The sequence below is a fragment of the Pristiophorus japonicus genome, chromosome 11 (assembly GCF_044704955.1).
Source record: "Pristiophorus japonicus isolate sPriJap1 chromosome 11, sPriJap1.hap1, whole genome shotgun sequence".
Taxonomy (NCBI): Eukaryota; Metazoa; Chordata; class Chondrichthyes; family Pristiophoridae; genus Pristiophorus; species Pristiophorus japonicus.
This window is the reverse complement of record NC_091987.1, coordinates 175,997,937-176,024,868: the sequence shown is the minus strand read 5'-3', so window position 1 is coordinate 176,024,868 and position 26,932 is coordinate 175,997,937. Positions and strand designations below refer to the sequence as shown.

At 47.1% G+C, this 26,932-nt stretch overlaps 1 protein-coding gene across 13 annotated transcripts in view; it reads left to right on the top strand.

Annotated features, from left to right (window-relative positions):
* Window positions 1–26,932, top strand: part of LOC139276378 (CMP-N-acetylneuraminate-beta-galactosamide-alpha-2,3-sialyltransferase 4-like) — a 280,344-nt gene that overhangs the window by 106,525 nt on the left and 146,887 nt on the right. For 8 of the 13 annotated variants that reach the window (XM_070894278.1, XM_070894275.1, XM_070894282.1 and 5 more), the window contains exons 1-3: window positions 4,358–4,467; window positions 7,177–7,260; window positions 8,261–8,345. In XM_070894278.1, the coding sequence (XP_070750379.1) occupies window positions 7,245–7,260; window positions 8,261–8,345 (101 nt within the window). In that variant the 5' untranslated portion in view covers window positions 4,358–4,467; window positions 7,177–7,244. Of the gene's footprint in view, window positions 1–4,357; window positions 4,468–4,534; window positions 4,621–6,706; window positions 6,729–7,176; window positions 7,261–8,260; window positions 8,346–26,932 lie in introns of those variants that run through there. The other 5 variants (XM_070894269.1, XM_070894270.1, XM_070894273.1 and 2 more) reach the window with 4 other exon arrangements.

The following is a 26,932-nucleotide window of genomic DNA, read 5'->3' as shown; positions in this document are numbered from 1 at the left end:
GGCCTCCAGGATAGCCTCCTGGAGAGCGGCCACTGTTCGCTGACCCCTCTTGCTCTCAGCAGAGAGAGCCTGACACAGGGCTGGGTCCAGTGAGAACAGGAGCAGTTTGCTTCATTCGGCCTCATCGCAGACATTTATGTCTCCTACCTGCTCTACTTCCATAAAGTGAACAGAGGGGTAAGTTTATTCACATAGGCCACCATCTGCCACAGCTGGGTCGCACTGTGGGGAAGCACGTATTGGTTCTGCAGGGGACCCTCAGCCTGACCCACTGTGGGTGGTCCGAATATACTCTGCCTGATGGGGCACATTGGGGCTGGTCCCGGAGGTTTAGATTCCAGCATTTCACCCTGCCTCTCCTCCGGGATCCCCAATGGGGCTGTGGGAGAGGGCATGTAGGATTCTTCCTCCCTATCCTCCTCCCCACAGTCTGTTTCACTATGCTCCCCCTTCCGGACCTCGGCTGGGCTGATAAGGCACACCACTCCTTTACTTGGTGCCTTACTTTCAGCCCAGCCAAGGGCTTTTGCCTCAGCTAGGGCTAGAGCTTTGGTGTCGGGCCGGGTGGGGATTCGAGTCTCGGGCACTTCCAGAGCTTTTGCTCCGGCTAGAACAAGGGCTGCTTTGGCTTCAGCCAGAGCCAGGGTGAGCCGATCAATTTGTTCCTGAAAGGAACGATGATCTGCCTCTGCCCTGCTGTGGCACGCCTGAAGCGCAGCCTGCAGCTGGAGACTCTTACCCTCTCCCAACCTTCGCTGGTTCTGAGCCTGGGCAAGTTCCTCCTGCAGTCCCCTGACATAACCTTTTCCTTCAGTTACCTGGGACTGAAGGTTCTCCCTGTGGTTGCGATAGCTTTCTCCATCTCTCTCGTTCCTGCCTGTCCCACTTTAAACCCTGATCCAGCTTTTCCCTTTCTTTGCTGGTCTTTACTAGCTCCTCTCTCTGCTCAGACAGGTATCTCAATGTCATCAAGCGGAACTCACCATTCTAATGAGAATTCATTTTGTATTTGCCTAGTGTTTCTTATTACCATGATTTCCCTTGGCAGTGTGACTCTTAACCCTAATCTAGTACTTTTCTTAGGTTCCACCTAAGTGGGACGTGGTTGTTCGATGGTTGGCTTCTGTATTTTAATATGAGCCTCTTGAGGTGAACTCATCTCACAGCCGCCACACCTGGAGATGGACCTGGTGCAGGTGACACCTCTTGTGCTGTTGCATGAGAACCCAGACCCTGGTCCCGATCTGTCCCTGACCCTGGTCCCTATCTGTCCCTCACCCTGATCCCTATCTATCCCTGACCCTGGTTTCTATCTGTCCCTGACCCTGGTCCCTATCTGTCCTTGACCCTGGCCCCGATCTGCCCCAGACCCTGGTCCTTATCTGTCCCAGATCCTGGTCCCTATCTGTCCCGGACCCTGCTCCTTATCTGTCCCTCACCCTGGTCCTTATCTGTCCCTGACCCTGGTCACTATCTGTCCCTGACCCTGGTTCCTATCTGACCCTGACCCTGGTCACTATCTGTCCCTGACCCTGGTCCTTATCTGTTCCCGACCCTGGTTACTATCTGTCCCTGACCCTGGTCACTAGCTGTCCCCGACCCTGGTCCTTATCTGTCCCCGACCCTGGTCACTATCTGTCCCTGACCCTGGTCCTTATCTGTCCCCGACCCTGGTCACTATTTGTCCCTGACCCTGATCCCTATCTATCCCTGACCCTGGTTTCTATCTGTCCCAGACCCTGGTCCCTATCTGTCCCAGACCCTGGTTCCTATCTGTCCCTCACCCTGATCCCTATCTATCCCTGACCCTAGTTTCTATCTGTCCCAGACCCTGGTCCCTATCTGTCCCAGACCCTGATTTGTCCCTGGTCCCTATCTGTCCCTGACCCTGGTTCCTATCTGTCCCTGACCCTGGTCACTATCTGTCCCCGAACCTGGTCCCTATCTGTCCCCGACCCTGCTCACTATCTGTCCCTGACCCTGCTCACTATCTGTCCCTCACCCTGATCCCTATCTATCCCTGACCCTGGTTTCTATCTGTCCCTGACCCTGGCCCCTATCTGACCCTGACCTGTCCCAGACCCTGGTCCCTATCTGTCCCAGACCCTGGTCCCTATCTGTCCTTGACCCTGGTCACTATCTGTCCCTGACCCTGGTCCCTATCTGTCCCTGGTCCCTATCTGTCCCTGACCCTGGTCACTATCTGTCCCCGACCCTGGCCACTATCTGTCCCTGACCATGGACCCTATCTGTCCCTCACCCTGGTCCTTATCTGTGCCTCACTGAGGTCCTTATCTGTCCCTCACCCTGGTCCTTATCTGTCCCTCACCCTGCTCCCTATCTGTCCCAGACCCTGGTCCCTATTTGTCCCAGACCCTGGTCCCTTTCTGCCCCTGACCCTGGTTCTTATCTGTCCCTGATCCTGGTCCCTATCTGTTCCTGACCCTGGTCACGATCTGTCCCTGACCCTGGTCACTATCTGTTCCTGACCCTGGTCACTATCTATTCCTGACCCTGGTCACTATCTGTCACGTGCAGGAGGCTGGCAGGAGGGCATACACGTGCTGACATTTTGAGAGATAGACCTGCCACGTGAGCAAATTCCTGCCATGGCACTAGTACTGGACACTGTACGGCCACTGTTGGGCAGCAAAGCAGATCTTTTGTACTTGACCCTTGTGAGTTACCTGTCTAAAAGAAAGACCTGCATTCATGTAGCACCTTTCATGACCACTGGATGTCCAAAAGCATATTGCAGCCAATGAGGTACATTTTAAATGTAGTCACTGTTGTAATGTGGGAAGCCCGGCAGCCAATTTGCACACATAATGAACAGATAATCTGTTTTTTTGTTTAGTTGATTGAGGGATAGATATTGGTCAAGGCACCAGGGGTAACTCCCCTGATCTTCTTCAAATAGTGCCAAAGGATCTTTTACATCCACCTGAGAGGGAAGATGGGGCCTCGGTTTAACGTCTCATCTGAAAGACGGCACCTCCAACAGTGCAGCACTCCTTCAGCACTGCACTGGAGTGTCAGCCTAGATCTTTGTGCTCAAGTCCCTGGAGTGAGACACGAACCCTAAACTTTCTGACTCAGAGTCGAGAGTGCTGCCCACTGAGCCACGGCTGTATGTTCCAACAACTTGGAGGCCAATAGCTACAACCCCCTCAGCCACGTCAGCAGTGGTCAGTTGGTGGAATCCACAGTCATTTAGAAGCTTGCACCTTCTCAGAAAATCTTATTCCTCAAGTGTAGCCTTTCCCTGTGCATTCTTACCTGCTCTCAGGTGATTAGATTGCGTTTAGGAACACAGGAACAGGAGGAGGCCATTCAGCCCCTCGAGCCTATTCTGCCATTTAGTGAGACCATGGCTGATCTGTATCCTAACTCCATCTACCCACCTTGGCTCCATATCCCTTAATATCCCTTGGCTAGCAACAATCTATCAATCTCAGATCTAAAATGATTAATTGAGCTCACATATACTGCCTTTTGTGAGAGTTCCACACTTCTACCACCCTTTGTGCAATGAAATGTTTCTCTCCTGAATCGCCTGGCTCTGATTTTAAGTTTAAGTCCCCTTGCCCTAGATTCCCCCACCAGCGGAAAAAGTTTATCTCTATCTACCCTATCAGTTCCTTCCAAAGTCCTAAAAACCTCAATCAGGTCACCCCTTCATCCTGCTAAATTCCTGGGAATACAAGCCTAGTTTAGGTAATCTCTCCTCATAATTTAACTCTTGGAGCCCTGGTGACATTCTGGTGAATCTGAGCTACGCTCCTTCCAAGGCCTACATATCCTTTCTATGGTGCGGTGCCCAGAACTGTACACATTACTCCAGATGAGGTCAAATCATGGCTTTGTATAGCTGGTCATCCAATCGTGGTCCTGGAATTGCTCAATTAGCAGTGTACCGTACTGTGACAATCCTTATTCTTCATGATCAATACAGAGAGCATTTATTCAAACTCCTACCTATGACTTGGGAAACGATCTGTTTCCTTTTGCAATCTATGATACAATAAATGACTTCTGACGAAGGGTAACCGACCTGAAACGCTAACTCTGTTTCTCTCTCCTCAGATGCTGCCTGACCCGCTGAGTATTTCCAGCATTTTCTGTTTTTATTTCAGATTTCCAGCAACCGCAGTATTTTGCTTTTGTACAATAAAGGTGTTATATATGCAGACTATAGATATACTCTCTGTGTAGTCACTGTATAGTTGCATAAGATGGAGACTTATTTACCTGATGTACTATCAATAAAGTTTATACTGTGTATATATATATATGCTGGCACCACTAGATGGTGCAACTGGTGGAGACCGGGGTTTCCTGCTCTGGTGGCAGGGGCTGTATAAAAGGGGAGTCACCATGCGGCTGCCTCTGTCTGGAGTTTGGAATATAGGACCAAGGTCACTGCAGTTTGAGTACAACGCATTGACTCGTGGAGGTCATTCATAGGTACAGTACAAACATAAAATAATAAAAGGATTCTTTTTTTAATTAAATATTTGCGATTCTAAATGAGTGTTTACAATTCATTGAGGGAGCCAATGATCACAAAAGCACTGCGGACAAATACAGATTGGTATGCTTGATAATTTTAATTATGAGGTAAATATTTAGGCAATAATTAAGGCGACAAAATAACAAGTGTTGAATTTCAGAAATGAAACCTTCAAATGCTCGAAATGCACTGACTCCTGAAACCTCTCCGCCTCTCTACTTCTCTCTCCCTTCAAGGCGCTCCTTAAAACCTACCTCTTTGACCAAGCTTTTGGTCGTCCCACCTAATAACTCCTTATGTGGCTCTGTGTCTAATTCTGTTTGAAAATGTTCCTGTGAAGCACCTTGGGACGTTTTACTGTGTTAATAGGCGCTAGATAAATGCAAGTTGTTGTTGTTGAGTCGGTCAGTCTCTGAAAAAGAGAAAGATAGGGGGCTATTCTGAGCATGCTCTTTCATTAGAACCTAACAAATAAGAATATATGGGGGAATAGATTGATAGCGCTGCGCCCATTATTTTGGCATAAAGCGGGTGCAATGCCCACCAGTTTAGCAGTGGGACAGCCTGTGCCCAATCGATGCAGGTGCTGGCCCTACTGCTAAATTCATGGGGATCTATTTGGATGTCTCGGGCAGGCACCTAAGTCAGGCATTAGGCACTGAAAATATATAAATTAGGGGCCTAATGACAGTTAAAGTGCCCTTTTCCAAAATTGTTGCCGCTGAAGCAATGCCGGTGTTTAATGTCATGAACCAAGGTAAGAACATTCAGTTACATCGCTCAAAAATGCTCGTAACTAATCATGCCTGCCGCTTACAACCACTTTGCCGACTGTATTAAAATGCCAAATGATCTTACCGCCAATGAACATGAACACTCTCAATCAATATAACAAAAAAAAAGGGTTATCTGATCATTATCACTTTGCTGTTTGTGGGAGCATGCTGTGCGCAAATTGGCTGCCGCATTTCGTACATTACAACAGTGACGACACTTCAAAAGTACTTCATTTGCTAAAATACATTTGAGACGTTCGGTGGTCGTGAAAGGCGCTATATAAATCCAAGTTGTTCTTTCTTTCAAGTGAAAGCGGTGAGAACTATAGTCACACTGTAGCATCAGGAGCAGAGGCAAACCATAGAATCATGAAATGGTTACAGCACAGAAAGAGGCCATTCGGCCCATCGAGCCCATGTTGGCTCTCTACAGGAGCAATTCAGCTAGTCCCACTACCCCGCCCTTTCCCCATAGCCCTACAAATGTGTTACCTTCAGACACTTACCCAATTTTCTATTGAACCCACGATTGAGTCTGGCTCCACCATCTTTCAGGCAGTGTAGGGTGTCGGGACACCCAGTCAGTGTATGGTTGTGTTTGATATTAAAAGCAAATCTAAATATAAATCCAGTAGGGAAATAGGGAGTCATTTCTTTACTCAAAGAATGATTAGAATCTGGAACTTAACCACAGGAAATGGTTGAGGCATATATATCGGATGCTTTCGAAAGGAAATGATACGAATACATGGGAGATACGGGAATAAAAGTTATGGTGAAAGGCTGAGATGAGGTACATCGAATGGGAGGAAACGTGTGCGGCGTATAAACACCAGCACAGACTGGTTGGCGGAATGGCGTGCTGTACATTCTATGTAAAGACACTGAGGCTGGGTGTTGGGAGACTGAGGAAATGATGTTAATTGATTCTGGGGCAGGGTTTTGTGACACAGCACTGTCGTAGTCCCATCAATTGTCCAACTTTCATATATTTTGCTGCGTAATAGCAATTCTCGGATTCGAGTTTCATTAATATGTTTAACCGTTGAAGTTTAAAGGTTCGCAAGGGATTCATTGTGTATTGCCTCGTTTGGGGCATCAACATTTTGGTGAAAAAATTAGCAGCAGACGCTAATCATTCAACTCTTTAAAAAATGTCGCTGTTTTCGCTCCAGGATTGCTAAATCAGGCACGCCGGGTCCTTCCTGGAGCTCGATGGGGAGTGGGCGGTGTTGCTCACTGAGACGTGCAGCGCTGCCGCGTTGAAAAGCTCCTTCCCTCCCTTAAAGGGACAGGCCATCGCTGCAGGCTCTGTACAGGAAAGCAACTTACCTGGACTGTGACGGCAGCCGCGATCCCATGCGATCAGCCCGGCACTCAAGCAGCGCGGGCTGATCGATCGCGGACAGGGACCTGCGAAAAAAGCTGCGAGGGAGAAGGTCAGTTTGTTTTTACTCACCTCGGACACCTCGCCTTCGAGCATCACCCCCGAAGCGGCCGGCCACCCGATGGACGCCTCCTGCAGCTCTCGCTGTTTTCGCCCAGCGATGCTGCAGGAGGCGGAATGTAATTTGGGGTCCGGGGCAATGTGCACGCCGATGCCCGATCTCCGGTCGAAGGAGATGGGACTCAATGCCGTACCGCCGCCGCAAAACTCTCGCCGAATATGGCGGGAGTCGCTAATCTCGCCTTGCCCGGTCCCAAACCCATTTGTGCCCATTATCGCCCCCCCCCCCCCCGGAGGCGCCACCGGGAGGCGCAAAGGAACCCAATTTTGCCCCCTAGAACCCTACATGTACACAGTGCTAATTAATCATTTTTAATTTATAAAGGTGAATTGCTTTGGTAAGGAACAGTTTTGACAGATGATATAACCTTCTGTTACAGGATAATCTACCGTTTAGCACTAATTCCAAGGAGTGAGGATTCTGTCCACGTTTGGCTGACTAACGAGAATGAAGTGCAGAGCAGGTAGGAGGGTTTCCTTGTGCACTGCAGCCTCTGATTGCTGTCCTCCTTGTGGATGTAACTCTGGGCAGTCATTCCTGGCTAATCAACAATGTGGAAGTTGCGGAGCCCATTGTCATTTTGCAGCTATGCGACAGGGCGGGGCGATCAATGGGGCAGCTCCACGGGGGAACTAAAAAGAGGAATTTGCATTTATATAGCGCCTTTCAAACCTCATAAAATCTGAAAGCACTTTACAGCCAATGAAATACTTTGTGAAGTGAAGTCACTGTTGTAATGTGGAAAATGTGGCAGCCAATTTGCGCACAGCAAGGTCCCACAAACAGCAATGTAATAATGACCAGATAATCTGTTTTAGTGATGTTGGTTGAGGGATAAATATTGGCTAGGACACTAGGGAGAACTCCACTGCTCTTCGAAATAATGTCATGGAATCCTTTATATCCAGCTGGGAGGGCAGTCAAGGTCTTGGTTTAACGTCTCATCCGAAAGACGGCTCCTCCGACAGTGCGGCACTCCTTCAGTATTGGACTGTCAGCCTGGATTTTGTGCTCAGATCCCTTCTAACTCCGAGGGTAGTCCACAACCCAGTGTACCAATTGGAGGGAGCTTCACTGAACAGATGCTATTGGCTGCTTCAGAAGCTGCGTAGCTTGATGGGGATGAGCTCACCATCGTCTCTCTTTAGTGACAATTGATTTGTGGTCAGAGGAGATGAGGAAATGGAGACAATAACTTGTGGAGATGAATTTCTGAGTATGAAATCTGATATGTTCAGTTCATGAGCCACTCCCTATCTATAACTCAAGTATACACAAAACAAAAGTGTTGCTAAATAGCTTAAGAAATCAATCAGATAAAGTAGATAAGAAACACTCCATTGGTGGGGCAGGCAGAAAAATTGATGGACAGGTTTTATTGCTACTTGTCTCCCACTATAAGTCATGTGATATGTTATAGTGCAACAGTATAATATGTGTTTTTTTTCCACTGCTGTTTTTAGATTGGATTAGGAAGAAATGTCTTCAACTTGGATATGCCATGCTGACCTTATTCCTTTTGTTTTTTCTTAAGAATATGTTGGTTGGGTAAGTCCTTTTGAATGTGCCTTCATCCACGAGCATTTCTCTGGACTGGTCCTGAGTGGAATTAGCGATGGCAATGGTTGTATTAGTCGGCTTAAGCAGCAATTATTTTCTGTAATGATTTTTAGAATTGCAACTTGAATGGGAAGTTTTCCTTGTAGGCAGCTGGTGTGGGAGCTATGTAATTCTGTGTGTAATATTGAGCATTTGCTCATTTCCATAGTGATTCCAGATAGACCCAGGTTTTAGTATTTACCCTCTTAAGTCAAAGTGGTGAGAACTATAGTCACACTGTAGCATCAGGAGCAGAGGCAAATCATAGAATCACAGAATCATAGAATGGTTACAGCACAGAAGGAGGCCATTCGGCCCGTCGAGCCCATGCCGGCTCTCTGCAAGAGCACCTCAGCTGGTCCCACTCCCCCGTCCTTTTTCCGTAGCCCTGCAAATTTTTTCCTTCAGGTACTTATCCAATTCCCTTTTGAAGCCACGATTAAGTCTGCCTCCACCACCCTTTCAGGCAGTGCATTCCCGATCCTAACTATTCACTGCGTAAAAAAGATTTTCCTCATGTTGCCTTTGGTTCTTTTGCTATTCACCTTAAATCTGTGTCCTCTGGTTCTCAATCTCTCTACCAATGGGAACAGTTTCACTCGCTCTACTCTGACTAGACCCCTCATGATTTTGAACACCTCTATCAAATCTTCTCTCAACCTTCTCTGCTCCAAGGAGAACAACCCCGGCATCTCCAGTCTATCCACGTAACTGAAGTTCTTCATCCCTGGAACCATTCTCGTAAATCTTTTCTGCACCTTCTCTAAGGCCTTCACATCCTTCCTAAAGGAAAGACTTGGATGTGCTCATGCAAGGAACACAGAAAGCTAGCATACAGGTGCAGCAAGCAATAAGGAAGGCAAATGGCACGTTGGCCTTTATTGCAAGGGGGTTGAAGTATAAGAGTAAAGATGTCTTGCTACAATTATACAGGGCCTTGGTGAGACCACACCGGGAGTACTGTGCACAGTTTTGGTCTCCTTATCTAAGGAAGGATACACTTGCCTTGGAGGCAGTGCAACAAAGGTTCACTAGATTGAGTCCTGGGATGAGAGGGTTGTCTTATGATCAAAGATTGTGTAGGTGGGCCTTTCTGGAGTTTAGAAGAATGAGATGTGATCTCATTGAAACATACAAGACTCTGAAGGGGATTGACAGGGTAGATGCTGAGAGATTGTTTCCCCTGGCTGGAGTGTCTAGAACCAGGGGGCCACTATCTCAGGATAAAGGGGTGTTGATACTGGATTCTTTTCCCTTCAATCTGTTTCAGCAAATTCACTGACACACGAACACTTTTAGTCTTAGCAACATAAGACCTTTATTAGAGAATTAGAGAATCTCCCGGCCGAGACCTGTTAAGATAAAGGGGAACCCACTCGAGTCGAGTTTGTCCACCTCTGTCCTGACAAGCTACGTAACAATACAAAAGCTCAACACTTATACATTGTTACAGCAGAACACATTTGAGTGACACTTAGTTTATACAATCATTGGTCGATTTCCCCCATAGCATACCCAATTGCAGGCTAACAACTCTCCAAATAGGGCGGGCTCCAGGGATGTGTTTATTGTTTCGAATCTCATCACACTTCCCTATTTTACTGCTGTTTATAGCAGCCCCTCGTCTGAATCATGTCTGACTTTTGCTTTTTCACGTAACTCGTGTTTGACCACAACTCTGAGTAATCCTTAGTTTGTGTCGACAGGGCAAATATCGCAGCTGGACAATTTCTCTTGGCCATTTTCCCATGATCCCTTACTAACACATTCGTAAACCTTCTATCTACATTCTCATTCCCCCCTTTTATCATTCCATGATAAACCTGGTGATTATTCCAGGAGTATCGCATTCAGCCGTTCGCATTCTTGTTTCTCATACTCTTCTTGATTCTCGAGTAAACCTTTAGTTTGTTCAACCAAATTCCGGGAGCTCGTGACTGTAGGAGTTTGCATCAATTTCGCCATCATCACCTTACAACAGACATTAAAGCAGCCAATAAGCAGACAACAGGTAACTATTATCACAACGAGAATGACTGCTCCATGCATTAAATAGGATCCCCATGATCCTCCGAGTAACCAATCTAACCAACCATCTCCTTTCTTTGGGACCTGCCTAAACTCATCCAGCTACATTTTTATGGCATCAATGGCCTGGGTGATATTGTACGATTCGTCCGTGACATGTGTTATACATCAAACGGGTATGCCCATGTTTCTGAGCTGACATGAGTTCCGTTACACTGACCGCAGATAACTTGCCTTCCTGCGGTCACATTCAGGCACCTTTGCTCGTTACAGGTACAGGTAAACTGGCCCTTACGCACTTGCCGTGCTGACGGGCACACTGCGTCTGCACACAGGTGGCATTCCCGGGGACCAGGGCATATACACAACCCCACCCTTGTCCTGAGAAGCAAAGTGGGTAGCTTGCAATGTCTGAGCATACCGCTCCGTTCTTTCCCTGGGACCCTCTGCACTCAGGATTCATGGAGTCTATTAATTCCACACATCTTCCCGGTATACCCTTTCTATATTCGCCCGTTTGTCCCTCACAGGGTGCGTCCGAGGTATCCACCGTATATAAGTCGCGGGGAGTCCACCCAGGGGTGGCCACGAACAGGGCCTCTACTGATTGGGCTAGTGGGTAACACACAGTTCGATTACCATGCAATCGGGTATGGGTCTGATAAAATAAGTTATCCTGTAGCCCTTCTAGTTCTGCTAGGATAGCACAATTATACCTGCTAGCTTACACATGTTTAAATAATTTTAGACGATACTACACATTAGTTAACAATAAGATAAGGATAGCTCAGAAAACAGCTAAATCTGCTTGTTCCTTTCTCCTGCCGTGTTCTTGGTGTTTTTCTTCCTGCCCCAAGGATGTGGTTTATTCAGCTATGGAGGAGAGGAAGTCTGGAACAGAAACAAGGGTTAGGACGACCAGTGAGAGGCTCATTATGAAGTAATAAGTTTAGAGTGGTGCAGGTGAACCCAAGCACTTCTCCCTTCAACCTTAGCTGCGGTGGGGGTAGTGAGTAACACCTGAAAGGGCCCCTCCCATCGTGGCTCTAGTCCCTTCCGAATCCATTTCTTAATCAGGACATACTTCCCTGATGCCACGAGGGACGATTCGGGTAAAACTGGAAGGTCAAGGTGAGCCTCTCGAGCCTGGTTGTGAGCTAGTCGCAGAGCCTGAGTCAGAGAAAGAACATAGGTGGTCATCAGTCGAGCTGGGATACCATATCGAGGAACAATTTCCCTCATTAACACCTTAACAACAGTTTGAGCCTTATTGTCCAGGGTAGGGTAGGCTTCAATCCATCTGCTAAACACATCTACTATTACTAACACATATTTGTAACACTGAACTTTTTGCAACTCAATGTAGTCCAACTGCAAGGTCTCAAAGGGACCTTCTAGTAGGGGCGTCTTACCCCAATCACAGGGGACTCCCTTCCCTGGATTATGCTGTTGGCAAACAAGGCAGCGACTACTGATGTTCTGGGCTAGCATCTGGAGTCTAGGGTGCCACCAAGTGGCCAAAAGCGTGTCACTTGTTGTCCTTGCTCCACAATGAGTAGCAAAATGCATACATTCAATAACCCATAGAGCCAACTCGTCAGACATGCAAGTCTGTTCCGCGGGAGTGGTCCAGAGTTTAGAAACATTGTCATAAGTACATCCATAATCTTTCCACAACAGTTTATCTTTTTCAGAAGCATCCTCCTGTGCTTTAATGACATCTTGGATGGTTGGCATTGGTTTTTCCGAGGCTAACTTATCCTTGGCAGGATTTTTAGTTTGACTCATCATTCTAGGCACCACCATTTGTTGTCCACAAGAGGCCTGTTTAGCCTCTTTGTCAGCACAGCGGTTTCCTATATCAACCGGAGAGTTTCCGGTAGTGTGGGCAGTGCACTTGACAATAGCAATACGTTTAGGGAGCATGAGGGCTTGCAACAAATCTGATACTAATTGCCTATTGAATATCTCATTCCCCTGTGAGGTTAGGAATCCCCTGTTTTTCCATAACTGTCCGAAATCATGGGCTACTCCAAAGGCATACCTAGAGTCGGTATAGATATTGACTTTGAGGTCTTTGGCTAAGATACAGGCTCGGTTGAAGGCGAATAGTTCAGCTTGTTGGGCAGAATAGGCAGTTTCAAAGGCGGCAGATTCCAAGACCTGATTCTCCTGGTTTACTATGGCGTATCCTGAGATTCGTGTACCTTCTGGATTAATAGAAGAACTTCCGTCAACATACATAATACAGTCTGGGTCTTCCATTGGTACATCAACTAAATCTTCCCTGACCGACGGGGCCTCCTGAATTAAAGATAAACAATCATGACTGGGTTCTTCCTCATCTTGGGGTGACTCAGTAAGAAAACAGGCCGGATTAATGGTAGTACGGTGCCGAAAGGTCAGCTTAGGATTATTCAGTAGGTAGATCTCATATCTGCTTTGCCTGGCCATTGTAAGGTGTTGAGTCTGCAGTTGGCCCAGGAGGGCAGCTACGGAGTGAGAGGTGTACACAACAATATCCTGCTGGAGGGTAATGTTGGCAGCGGATTGAAGGCTATTGTAGATGGTGGTTAATATTTGCATACATACAGGGTGCCCCAAGGCAACGGGGTCTATTTTGGAAGAGTAGTAGGCAACAGGCCTATGCTTATCCCCGTGTTTCTGAGTTAACACAACAGTGGCACAGTCTTTCAAGATTGTGCAGTGCAGTTGAAAGGGCCGGTCATAAAGGGGCCGGCCCAAAGCCAGAGCTTGCAGCAGGGCTGTCTTTAGTTCCTTAAAGGCTTGAACGTCTGCAGTTTTTATTTCAAAGCTGCCTTCCTTATTTGTATACAGGGTGAGGTGCTTAGTCATCAGGGCAACGTTAGGGATCCAGGATCTACAGTAATTGATCATCCCCCACTACTGTCGCATTTGTTTAGCCGTGCTAGGGACTGGAAACTGGCAAATTGGTTCGTCATCCGGGGAGGTTCTCTGTACAATCAAGTTACGTAATCGGGGGACGGTGGCCAAAGGGGTTGTTCTGGGAGAAGTTAGTGTAAGATCCCCGTCCTCTCCCCCCTTGCCCCCCTCCTCTTCCTCCTCTTCCTCTTTCGTGCCGACGGGAGGGACACTCTCTACTCCAATGTCCTTCTTGCCCACAATTAAAGCATCCATCTCGTCTTTCCCAGCCCCGACCTCTTCCCATACCGAGCCGGGGACAATAGGGCGGTCCGTAATTAGCAGGGTGTTGGGTATATCCGTATCCTTGGTTATCCACCCATCCCTTTACACAGTACTGGGGTTCCATCTGATATCCCCTCGGGTCGGACCAGGGTCCTCTCCGTGGGGGTTCTTCCTTTCTAGTCACATATTCGGTTTTGACCCGGGTCAGGGGTGCACCTCCTCCTTCCCCTCCTTTCTTCTCCTGCCAATAATATTTTACCGCTCTTTCCATTTGGGCTCTACTGTTATCTGCCCAATTCATATTATTTGTCCGGATAGCGTGAGCAATCGAATAGGGCAGGCACTGAAGTAGAATAGCGCAGAATTGAGGTGAATTGTCCCCTGCCCTGAAGGCATTATCTCCTGATTGACCTACGTATATTTCAATAAATCTTTCCATGAATTCGTCGGCAGTTTCTTCTCATTTGGGTTCAGTTTCTAATACTGCTGCCATACTGATGGGCTTCTGAAGGGTCTTGCTGAGAGCATTAAAGATAGCGTCGAGGCGATCCTGGACATTATTAGGGTGAGCAGTCACTAATGCATCATGGGTGGCTCGCCTCAAATTTTCTAAGAACCGGACGTGTTCAGTCGGGCTCAGGGTCTGCTGCACTAAGGACCACAAGTCTCTTGATTCCGCATTATAAACTCCAATGGTGAGTCGGAGGCGATCTATAAATTTGACCGGTTCTATCTTTCGATCTGGTATGGTAGCCAGGATGGTCATAATCTCATTTGGTTTCCATGGTACATATACATCTATAGTGGGGTGGTTTGCAGCTTGTTGTGCATCAAGGTTTGACATTGGTCGGATTGGGAATTTCTAGGTCGGAGGATGGTTCGGAGCTGTCTGACTGCTCGGCACCTCCGCGTCTTGATCGGTGGGAGTGTTTGCTATGCCTTTCACAACTGGGACTGGTAGTTTGACTAGAGGATTTACAGGACTGTCTGTGATGTCGAGATATAGTTCTGCCCTTCCGAGTGTGAGATGTGGTCCTCTCAGCTATATTGCCTGTGAACTGGGGATCTGAATCGCTATCAGAGGATGAGGAGTCCGTTTGGGCTTGTCGCTTCGTTGGTGTGGGGTTACGGTTATCTTTAACTCCTCTCGCCGGAGTGTAAGGTGGAGGTTGGCGGGAAGGGGACTGTGGTGAGGGGCCCGGGGCTGCAGGAGGCGCCGTTGGGCGCGGCTGTGTCCATTCATCAATTTCATCATCAGCCTCGGTCAACGCAAAACCAACCATTCGACTACGTAGTCTATCTGTACCCTTCTCAGAGGTCCCAAGGGAACTCTTAGTACGTTTCTCGTGCGCGCACTCTTTCTTTAGGACGTCTACAGTTTTAACATGTCCTCCTTCTGTCAAGGACAGCCCTAGTTTAGTGGCGTTCTCCTGCCAGCTTGACAGAAGGGACTCATCTTTCAGCTTTTGACAGTACTGTCTCCATTTGGCTATTAAATCCTTTTTTTTTTAACCACCGGGACCATATATATATTTTTTTTCACCAAACCTATCCTTTGTGCATTTCCTGGCTCCGTAACTTATCATCCGAATATACGTAATTCAATAAGGTTCACACTCTTAAACTTCCCACATACAGGACAACACTACGAAGGGTTAAAAAAACTTTCACTGTTTGAAAAAGTGGGTGGAGCTAAAGCAAACCACAACTCCCCGGTCTCCCCACACAGTAAAAATCATACAAGCATTTCTCATTTAAAACAGACGTTCACAAGAGTCTCTTTTTTTTGGATCCATGACCTTTCAGGGAATTCGTAGTTTTATCTAAATTACCCATCCTTGTGTCGCCGCACGTTGGATCAGGGTCCTAATTAATCCGTATCGTCCCCCACGCCGCCTCGTGGTGATCTCAGTTTAGCTTACCCAGAGCCTAGGTGGACCAAGTGATATACAAGATCGACACCGCACCTGGCGTAAGTACAGTTTAAAATTTACACAGTCCCGCGTAGTCCCGCAGCTTAATTTTACGTAATTCCCTAACCTCCGCGTTTCCCTACGCGGTTTGCGCGATTCTCTATTTACTTGGGTCTCGAACCCACACAGCCTGTTCATGACGCTGCACGACAATCCTTACTTAATTTTTTCTAGGTTCCAGATTTAAATCCAATCCGTGCCTAGACGGGCCAAGGGATATACAAGGTCGACGTCACACCTGACTTGGACACTTATTTTCTAAGTTTAAAACGTGTTCGCCAGATTGACTTGGATCTCGCGAGTGGCTAAACTTTCCTCAGACTTTTGAAACCGGAGGAAACTGGAGCAGTATTGAAATTATACTTACTCCAGTGGCCATTTTCCTCTCGTCTCGTCCAAGGCTAGTCTAGCTCTTAATTCGCAAGTTTTCGGCAGTCGTCTGTTGAGATCCCACTTCTGACACCAAATGTTGATACTGGATTCTTTTCCCTTCAATCTGTTTCAGTGAATTCACTGACACACGAACACTTTTAGTCTTAGCAACATAAGACCTTTATTAGAGAATTAGAGAATCTCCCGGCCGGGACCTGTTAAGATAAAGGGGAACCCATTCGAGTCGAGTTTGTCCACCTCTCACCTGACAAGTTACGTAACAGTACAAAAGCTCAACACTTATACATTGTTACAGCAGAACACATTTGAGTGACACTTAGTTTATACAATCATTGGTCAATTTCCCCCATAGCATACCCAATTGCAGGCTAACAACTCTCCAAATAGGGCGGGCTCCAGGGATGTGTTTATTGTTTCGAATCTCATCACACTTCCCTATTTTACTGCTGTTTATAGCAGCCCCTCGTCTGAATCATGTCTGACTTTTGCTTTTTCACGTAACTCGTGTTTGACCACAACTCTGAGTAATCCTTAGTTTGTGTCGACAGGGCAAATATCGCAGCTGGACAATTTCTCTTGGCCATTTTCCCATGATCCCTTACTAACACATTCGCAAACCTTCTATCTACATTCTCAGGGGTAGACCATTTAAGACAGAGATGAGGAGGAATTTCTTCACTCAGAGGGTTGTGAATTTTTGGAATTCTCTGCCCCAGAGGGCTGTGGATGCTGAGTCTCTGAGTATATTTAAGGCTGAGATCGATAGATTTTTGGAATCTAGGGTAATCATGGGATATGGAGATCGGACAAGAAAGTAGAGTTGAGGTCGATGATCAGCCATGATATTATTGAATGGCGGAGCAGGCTCGTGGGGTCGTATAACCTTCTCCTGCTCCTATTTCTTATGTTCTTGTATTCTAAAGTGCGGTGCCCAGAATTGGACACAATACTCCAGTTGAGGCTGAACCAGTGTTTTATAAAGGTCCATGCTTTTGTACTCTGTGCCTCTATTTATAAAGCCCAGAATCCCGTCAGCTTTTTAACTGCTTTCTCGACCTGCCCTGCCACCTTCAATAATTCCTGCACATATACCCCAGGTCTTTCTGTTCATGAACCCCCTTTAGAATTGTATTATTTAGTTTATATTTTGCCTCTCCTCGTTCTTCCTATCAAAATGTATCACTTATCACTTTTCCGTGTTAAATTTCATCTGCCACGTGTCCACTCATTCCACCAGCCTGTCTATGTCCTCTTGAAGTCTATCCCGATCCGCCTCACTGTTCACTATACTTCCAAGTTTTATTTCACCTGCAAATTTTGAAATGGTGTCCTGCACACCCAAGTCAAAGGGGCCGATTTTCAGCAAGGCCCCCGCCCGCCCAAGTGCCGCCCAAAGTGCCGCTGATGGCTGCCGAGGTACCGGATGGTACTTTGGGCAGGATATTCATGGCAGAATTCCCTCGAAGATCGGTGGGCGGCAAATGGAAGACATACGCCACCAATCTGCCATGTTCACCGTCGGGGACAGAGCAGCCTCCAGCCAGCGGTCCACCCCCGTTCTCCCGCCAACTCCCGCCCGCAGGAATCTGGGAGCTTGGCGGGCGGGAGCTCAGTTGCGCCATTCGGTCATCCGCTGACGTCAGCGGGCGATTCCTGGCGGCTCTCCCCTCCCGCCCGCTCCAGGCCACCCCGAAAGTGGCTCTGAGCGGAGGAATGTCGGCGGCAGTGGGCAGCAGTCAGCGGCAATGGGCGGTGAGGTGGCAGCGGGCGGCAGTCGGTGGTGGGCTGCTGAAAATCGGCCCCCAAGTCATTAATAAATATCAAGAAAAGCAGTGGTCCTAGTACCGACCCCTGGGGAACATCTTCCTCCAGTCTGAAAAACAACTGTTCACCACTCTGTTTCTTGTCACTTAGCCAATTTCGTATTCATGCTGCCACTGTCCCTTTTATTCCATGGGCTTCGAATTTGTTGGCAAGCCTGTTATGTGGCACTTTACAGAACACCTTTTTGGAAATCCATGTACACCACGGTTTGCTGCATTGCCCTCATCACCCCTCTCTGCTACCTCATCCAAAAACTCACTCAAGTTAATTAACCACGATTTGCAGTTAACAAATCCGTGCTGGCTTTCCTTAATTAATCTATACTTGTCCAAGTAACTGTTAATTTTGTCCCCGATTATCGTGTCTAAAAGCTTCCCCACCACCGAGGTTAAACAGACTGGTCTGTAGTTGCTGCATTTATCCTTGCACTTTTTTTTAAACAAAGATGTGACATTTGCAGCTCTCCAGTCTTCTGGCACCACCGCTCTATCTGAGGTGGATTGGAAGATTATATCCAGTACCTCCGCAATTTCCACCTTTACTTTCCTCAGCATCCTCCCATCCGGTCCTGGAGACTTAACTACTTTAAGTACAGACAGCCTTTCTAGTATCTCCTCTTTATCAATTTTATCCCATTTCAGTATCTCAACCACCTCCTCTTTCTCTATGTCGATGGCAGCATCTTCTTCCTTGGTGAAGACAGATGCAAAGTACTCATTAGTACCTCAGCCATACCCTCTGTCTCCATGCCTGGATCTCCATTTTTCTCCCTAATCGGCCCCACCCTTCCTTTCACTACCTGTTTACTATTTATATGCCAATAGAAAACATTCGGACCTAGAAATTCGGGTGCATCCTGTTTGGGGGCAGTGAACCTCGCCAGGCGCAGAGGCCTCACCTCTTGCGAGAAATTGAGGTAACCATTCCTGAAGGGAAGTGGACGCTAAATCAAACACCCCACTTCCTTTCTGGGTCGAGAGCAGGGAGCACGGGTCGGGAGCGGGGAGCACGGGTAATGCTGATTATAACCTCATACGGTCCTATCCATTTTTGGGGCAAACCCTGGTTTTCCTGGGAGGACCCTTATCATAACGCGACTTCCCGCCAACGGGACTTCAGGGAGCTTTGTAAGCTCTGCTTCCGCGTCTCTTTCTTCCTGATTGTCCCTAACTAATTTACGCATCCCTTTTAATTGAGTACTTAGTTCCAAAACATACCGTTTTATTTTGTCTTTTAATGGGCCTACATCGGCCCCCCCCGTTATGATGTTCTCTGGTAATTGCATCGCCCTTCCTGTCATTAGTTCATAAGGGTTAATCCAGTTGTCCGGTTTGTCGTGGCTCTTAACTTCATCAATATAATGGGTAATACTTCTGTCCACGTTTTTCCTGACATTTGCATGGCCTTTGACAGGGCGTTCTTAAGGGTATGGTTCATGCGCTCTACCATCCCAGAACTCTGCGGGTGGTCGGGGATGTGGAATTTTTGTTTTATGCTAATCAGCTGGCATATTGTTTTTACAATTTTTTTTTCGGTGAAGTGGGTGCCTTGGTCAGAATATCCTTGCCACTGTTGAGGCACTGCAATCACGTGTGGGGAAAGCTTCCATCCACCGGGTAAATTGATCTATAATCACTAGGCAATATCTTTTTCCGTGGGATGGGGGCAAAGGACCTGTGAAATCAATTTGTACGTGTTCCCATGGCCCCCGTGGACGGGGCTGTGTCCCATTTTAATTTTAATGGGCCTGCCTGGATTATATTGTGCGCACGTAACGCATCGATGGCAATATTTGGCAAAATCTCTCCCCATCCCTTTCCACCACCAATCTCTTCCAAGACTCCCGGTCATGGCCTCTCGTCCTGAATGAGATAGGACATGATGCAACTCCAATAAGGTATTCTGTATGCATTCAGGCGCCATTACCTTGTCGTTTCGTCTCCAAATGTTATCCTTCCCTTGCGTTGCGCCCTGCTTTGTCCACATACCTATTTCCTCCTCAGAAGTGTCCTGGTGTAGTTTCTCAATACTTATCTGTTTGTCTCGGGCCCCAGCGGCACTGACTGAGGCTTCCTCACACTCTTCCTGTTCTAATGCCTTCTGTGCAGCTATGTCTGCAGCTTTATTCCCCTGGTGACTCAGCCAATCTGGACTGGTTCGGTCCGGCTCCCTCCTGTGGGCTTTAATTTTAATAACCACTACCTGTTTTGGTTTATTACTGGCTGCTAAAAGAGCTTCTATTCTCAGCTGATGCTTTATGGGATGTCCGCTAGTTGTGATAAAATCCCTTCTCCCCCATGCTGCCATATAATCGTGTCCTACCCCGAATGCATATCTACTGTCTGTATAGATATTAACAATCTTATTTTCCGATAATTCCAGTGCCTGGGTGAGGGCTACCAGTTCTGTCACTTGAGCTGACGACCCCCCATGGTTACCGCTTTGTTGGGTGTTAAGAGGACTGCTTCCCACTTTGCCCGTCTCATATTAGATACGGTTCTCAGTTTTCCTGTGTTTAACATTTCTACCAATGTGTGTTTAGTGTGGAGAATGATGTTTCCAGTCATCACCACAGGCTCGCTTAATTTTTACCGCCCAAGCTGCGCAATCTAGCGCGGCTATACATCTGGATTGGTAATGGATATTGAGGCTCCCGTGTCCACTGGCATCTCACACTGTCGGCCCCCTACTAGTGCAGACACATATATCCTTCCCTCCTTTTTACTTTGTACAGGGGCCGCCGGACATCACCGGGTGGCTTTGTACGCCTGCCACTTCTGGTATTCCTGTTCTGACAGGGTCCTTGCCTTATTAGGATAGCCATTTTTACCATAGCATGTCGCTTCCAGGTGCCCTTTCTTACCACAATAAGTACATTGCTTTTCACTGCCTTTCCCTTTGCATTCCCTGGCAAAATGGCCCGGTTTTCCACAATTATGGCAAGTCCCCCTTTTCTGCCCTCCTCCTGTTCCCGTGGCAGAGACCTTTTCCTGCTTTATCTTTTTCTTTTCTAAACTGCTAAAGCTTACTGTTTTAGCCTTTTTCAAAAGTCCCCTTTACACCTTCACAGATAGCTCACCACTCACCCAGGAGTTTGACCTGATCCCTGAAGGTATTTCTAAATTTAAAACTCTTTTTTTTTTACTGAGCTAGAAGCTTTCGTGTCAAGGTTTTACACAAAGGAAAATGGGAGCGTTTTAAAAGGCATTCTTTATCTCATTCCTCGACTAAATTTATGTCTTTCAACCCAATTGCATGTTTTCTTTCGACAAGTAAGTGAGCGTGTCAAATAAATTCTTTTTTTTACTACCGGGACCATGTATTTTTTCATCTTTTACTCAACAAACCTCTCCTTTGTGCATTTCCTAGCTCCGTAACTTATCATCCGAATATATCCACACCTTCGTTTCTAACTTAAAATGTAATACCACAAGGTTCACAGTTTCTTAAGCTTCCCACATACAGGACAACACTACGAAGGGTTAAAAACAATTTCACTCTGTTTCGAAAGAGTGGGTGGAGCTAAAACAGACAGGCAACTCCACACCTTCCCAAACAGGCTTTCATTCATTCCACAGTCAAAATCACTCGAGTACTCTCTTCATTCAAAATAGACACTCACAAAAGTCTCTCTTCATTCAACAAAGCTTATGTCTGGATCCATATGTCACTTAAGATAGTCACTATCAGCTTTTTTATGGCATTACGTAATTACAATTAATGATAGGAATTAATTAATGACCTGGGCAGCCCGCGTTTTACATTCCCTTCCTTACCTTCCATGTTCGCCAGTCTCGGACGTTTCCCTTTGTTTCTGTAATACTCACGGCCACGACTACTCTGTGGGGACCCTTTGTCTTCGCAACAAAGCTAGCGTGTTTCCTTACCACCGGAGTTTTCGGCTCTAGGTTGGAATGATCAGTTCCCTTCTGCACCGACCTTATTTACTAAAGGGACAATTCAAACTGGTTAGTCAGCCTCTTCCCGCTATCTATTTACTTGTATCTTATACACTATCCCGTCGTGCCCGTACACCTCTCTTTTCAGTCTCTAACACCAGATTCCAGATACTGTCTTAAGTGATCACGTCTGATCGGACAGCATCCTGTTCGTGACGCCATTTTGTTGTGGAAAAATATTTCCGAGACTGTATAATATATAAAGAGAGGTTTATTAAATCGGAGACAAAGCTTTGGGAGAAGTGTTAGAGACCCCTGTCTCTGAACCACTTCTCAAATTGGTATCTCCAGTGAGGTTCTTTTATCTTACAAATTACGTCACTTTACATAACATGCTTTATCACTAGTCCTTAAGTCTAATCATCGCATTACAAGGTTTACAAAGCTTTTACTATCCAAGGCTGAGTTCTTGATATAAACCAGCTTGCATTGTGACAGAGCATTATAAACAAGTGTAGGTCTTTTGGCACCGGTATAGACAAACATCCCACTTATCTCTCCAGTCGTTCATTATCTCACTTTCCTATCTCCATGACTCAAGGCCAGCATACCTTGAAGTCGAGCTGTTTTTTTTATATAAAGCATAATGCATCAGTATTGTCCCTTACAAAATTCAGAAAAGGGGAAAATAAAAACAAATGTTTGGTCCCGTATACTAGTCAAGTATATGTCCAAAAATCCGCTCCAACAACGCTATCTTAGGCATGTTTATTACGCTCAAACAATATTACACATTAGTAGTAGCCGTAAGTTGGATGACAACTGGGTCTTTTCCTCCTCTTGAGAAAAAAAAACCCTTCTCCGAGTTGAAGAGTCCAATTTCCTCGTTTTAGTCTATTGTCGGTACAAATGCTCGTCTATCATGCCGAGCGGGGATCCAAACTGTCTTCCTCGGGATTCACTCTGCCAATCGGTATGCCTCTAAGAAGGTCCTTATTCAGCTGTGGAAAAGAGGAAGTCTGGAATAGAAATAAAGGTTAGGAAAGCCAGTAAAATGGGTTCATTATAGGGTGATAAGTTTACAGTGGTGCAGGTGAACCCAGGCGCTTCTCCCCTCAACCTTGGCAGTGGTGGGGGTGGTAAGCAACACCCGAAAAAGCCCCTCCCATCGAGGCTCCAATCCCTTCCAAATCCATTTCTTAATCAGGACATACTTTCCTGGTGCCACGAGAGACGATTCAGGTAAGACTGGGAGGTCGAGGTGAGCATCTCGGACCTGGTTGTGGGCTATTCGCAGAGCCTGAGTCAAGGCAAGAACATAGGTAGTCATCTCCTCAGTCATATGGTGGAATTGGACAGTGGAGGGGACATTCTGATTCCATGGGGTCCTAAGGGGCCTACCATAAATGACCTCAGTGGGGGTCAGTCTAGCCTTACCGGCGGGGGTAGTTCGGATCTGGAATAGGGCTATGGGAAGGAGTTTGAGCCAATTGAGTCCGGTTGATGCTATCAGTTTCGCAAGCTTGGTTTTAAGAGTTTGATTAGCACGCTCAACTAGTCCCGCAGCTTGGGGTCGGTAGGCACAATGCAGCGGCTGGTTAATGCGCATCTGGGAACAGAATTCCTTGTTAACTTGGCCAATAAAGTGAGGGCCATTATTGGAACTCAGTCGAGCTGGGATACCATATCTAGGAACGATTTCCCTCATTAACACCTTAACAACAGTTTGAGCCTTATTGCCCAGGGTAGGGTAAGCCTCGATCCATTTGCTAAACACATCTACTATTACTAACACATATTTGTAACACTGAACTCTTTGCAACTCAATATAGTCCAACTGCAAGGTCTCAAAGGGACCTTCTGGTAGGGGCGTCTTACCCCAATCACAGGGGACTCCTTTCCCCGGATTATGCTGTTGGCAAACAAGGCAGCGACTACTGATGTTCTGGGCCAGCGCCTGGAGTCTAGGGTGCCACCAAGTGGCCGAAAGCATGTCACTTGTTGTCCTTGCTCCACAATGAGTAGCAAAGTGCATACATTCAATAACCCATAGAGCCAACTCGTCAGACATGCAAGTCTGTTCCGCGGGAGTGGTTCAGAGTTTAGAAACATTGTCATAAGTACATCCATATCTTTTTCAGGAGCGTTCTCCTGTGCTTTAATGACATCTTGGATGGTTGGCATTGGTTTTTCCGAGGCTGACTTATCCTTTGCAGGGTTTTTAGTCTGACTCATCATTCTAGGCACCACCATCTGTTGTCCGCGAGAGGCCTGCTTGGTCTCTTCGTCAGCACAGCGGTTCCCTATGTCAACCGGGAACTTTCCGGTAGTGTGGGCAGTGCACTTAACAACGGCAATACGCTTGGGGAGCATGAGGACCTGCAACAAGTCTGATACTAGTTGCCCATGGGATATCTCGTTTCCGTTTGAGGTCAGGAATCCCCTATTTTTCCACAGTTGCCCAAAGTCATGGGCTACCCCAAAGACATACCTAGAGTCGGTATAGATATTGACCTTGAGGTCCTTTGCTAGAATACAGGCTCGAGTGAGGGCGAACAGTTCAGCCTGTTGGGCGGAATAGGCAGTCTCAAAGGTGGCAGATTCCAGGACCCGATTTTCCTGGTTTACTATGGCGTATCCCGAAATTCGCCCACCCTCTGGATCAATGGAGGAGCTTCCATCCACATACATAACACAGTCAGGGTCCGCCATTAGTGCGTCAACTAAATCTTCCCTAACAGAGGTACTTTCTTGGATCAATGACAGGCAGTCGTGGCTTGGTTGCTCTTCGTCTTGGTGTGGTTCGGTAAGGAAACAGGCTGGATTAATAGCCATGCAGTGCCTAAATGTCAATTTAGAATTATTTAGTAGGTAAATCTCATATCGACTTTGTCTGGCCATAGTAAGATGCTGGGTCTGTAGTTGGCCCAGAAGTGCGGCACAGAGTGAGAGGTATACATAACAATATCTTGCTGGAGGGTCAGGTTGGCAGCGGATTGGAGACTGTTATATATAGCAGTCAAAATTTGGGTACACACAGGGTGTCCCAAAGCAACAGGGTCTATTTTGGAAGAATAGTAGGCAACAAGCCGATGCTTATCCCCATGTTTCTGAGTTAGAACAGCGGTAGCACAGTCTTTCAGGATTGTACAATACAGCTGGAATGACCGGTCATATAAAGGTCGGCCCAAGGCTGGGGCCTGTAGCAGAGCCGTCTTTAATTCCTTAAAGGCTTGGATGTCCGCGGCTTCTATTTCAAAGATGCCTTCCTTAGTTGTGTAGGGCGTGAGGTGCTTGGTCATCAGGGCAACGTTAGGTATCCAGGATCTACAGTAATTAATCATTCCCAACCATTGTCACATCTGTTTGGCGGTACTAGGGACCGGAAATTGGCAGATGGGTTAAACTCGGCTAGCCTCCAGGGCTCGATGAGTCCCTGATAAAATAATCCCAAGAAATTTAACTTGGGACTGGCCAATCTTGACCTTCGATAGGGAGACTATATATCCCAGGGAGGACAAGTGATTCAGCAACTGGTTGGAATCCTCTCGATTGCTTGGTTCGTCTGCGCTAGCTACCAATAAATCGTCCACATATTGGATCAAGGTTGATCCTTTAGTCAGAGTCAGAGACTGTAGTTGCTCCTGCAGACATCTTGAAAATAGTGTTGGGAGAGTGAATGAATCCTTGAGGTAGCCTGGTCCATGTGTACTGCTGTCCTTGGTAGGTAAAGGCAAAGAGATGCTGACTCGTCTGGGCCAATGGCAAGGCGAAGAAGGCGTGTTGAAGGTCCACCATTGCGAAGACCTTGGCGTTTGCCAGGATCAACGACAGTATTTGTGCTGGGTTGGGAACCAGGGCGTGTAGGGACTGGACGATGGCATTAATGGCTCGAAGGTCCTGGACCAAGCGGAACTGGTTTGTTTTGCCTGGCTTAGGGACTGCCAATATCGATGTATTACACGGGGAGTGACATTGAACCAAAATCCCCTGTTCCACGAGGCCCTTGATCAATTTATGAATACTCGGTATTGCCTGTCGTTTCAGTGGGTACTGACGAATGGAGGGCAAATCCACATCACCTTGTACTAGGATCTCGATTGGGTCGATTGGAGTATAACCCACTTGGGTGGAGTTTTCCGCCCACACGTGGGGGTCCACATAGTCAGGTACGTTGGCGCTGGTATGATGGTGTAGTGTTATCAGGACATTCTTGGGGTCCCTGTGAAACTGGACCGTCCGGCCATGTCCCACAATCTGCAAGTCTGGACTAGTAGAGTTGGCCTCGTCTTTGGCTTGACGTACCTTGATTCCTAAATCTTTAGCATGGTGGGGAGGTAATACTTCACGAGTGACATGCGGTGCCACGGTCGGACACTGTCTCCACAGGGTCATACACATCTCAACGAAATCTGCTTTGCCCTCCGGACCGGTCACTGTGGCTCGCGGCTGGATCTCCCATTTCTCCCCCTCGTGATCCCGATAAAAGTCTCGGAGTTCCTGGTTAGTACTACAAAGGTCATATGCCAAGGTCACATGATAAGGCGCTTGAGGCAAGTCTAGGAACCACCATTGAGGGGTCCGAGTGGTGTAACATTGCCGTTTGAAAGTCCCGGGTCTTGCAATAATACCTTCGTCTCCGCATTCTAGGTGGAGCTGGAAGGTCCCTAGCCATCAAGTTGCAGTCCAGATTGGTTGTAATGAAAAATCGATAATCCACAGATGCGTCCTTGTAAACTACTTTAACTGGTTCTGACACAGGGAATGTAGAGACTTGTCCCAGGAACCCCGACAGTCCTTGAGTCTCGCTAGAGGTAGGGAGTTTAAGCTTCGACTGTACAGAGGACATGGAGGCTCCTGTATCTATTAAAAAGGATTGCCACTCATTTTGAATCTTTAATCATATCATCGGCTCCTCATCCGATGAGGGTCCCTGTACAATCAAGCTACGTAGTCAATACTGATGTTGGGCGAAGGGGTTTGTCTGGGAGAAGTTAGTGTAGGATCCCCGTCCTCTTCCCCCTTGCCATCCTCCTCTCCCTCCCCGTTGTCCTCTTCCTGGTCGGCGGGAGGGGCACTCTCTGCTCCAGTGTCCCTCTTGTCCACAGTTAAAGCATGATCCCTGATTCCGTAGTCCCCTCTTCCCATGTCTGGTCGGGGGCAGTAGGGTAGCCCGTAATTGGACCATTTGGATGTTCAATATAGCCACATCCCTGATTATCCACCCAACCTGGCACACAATACTGAGGCT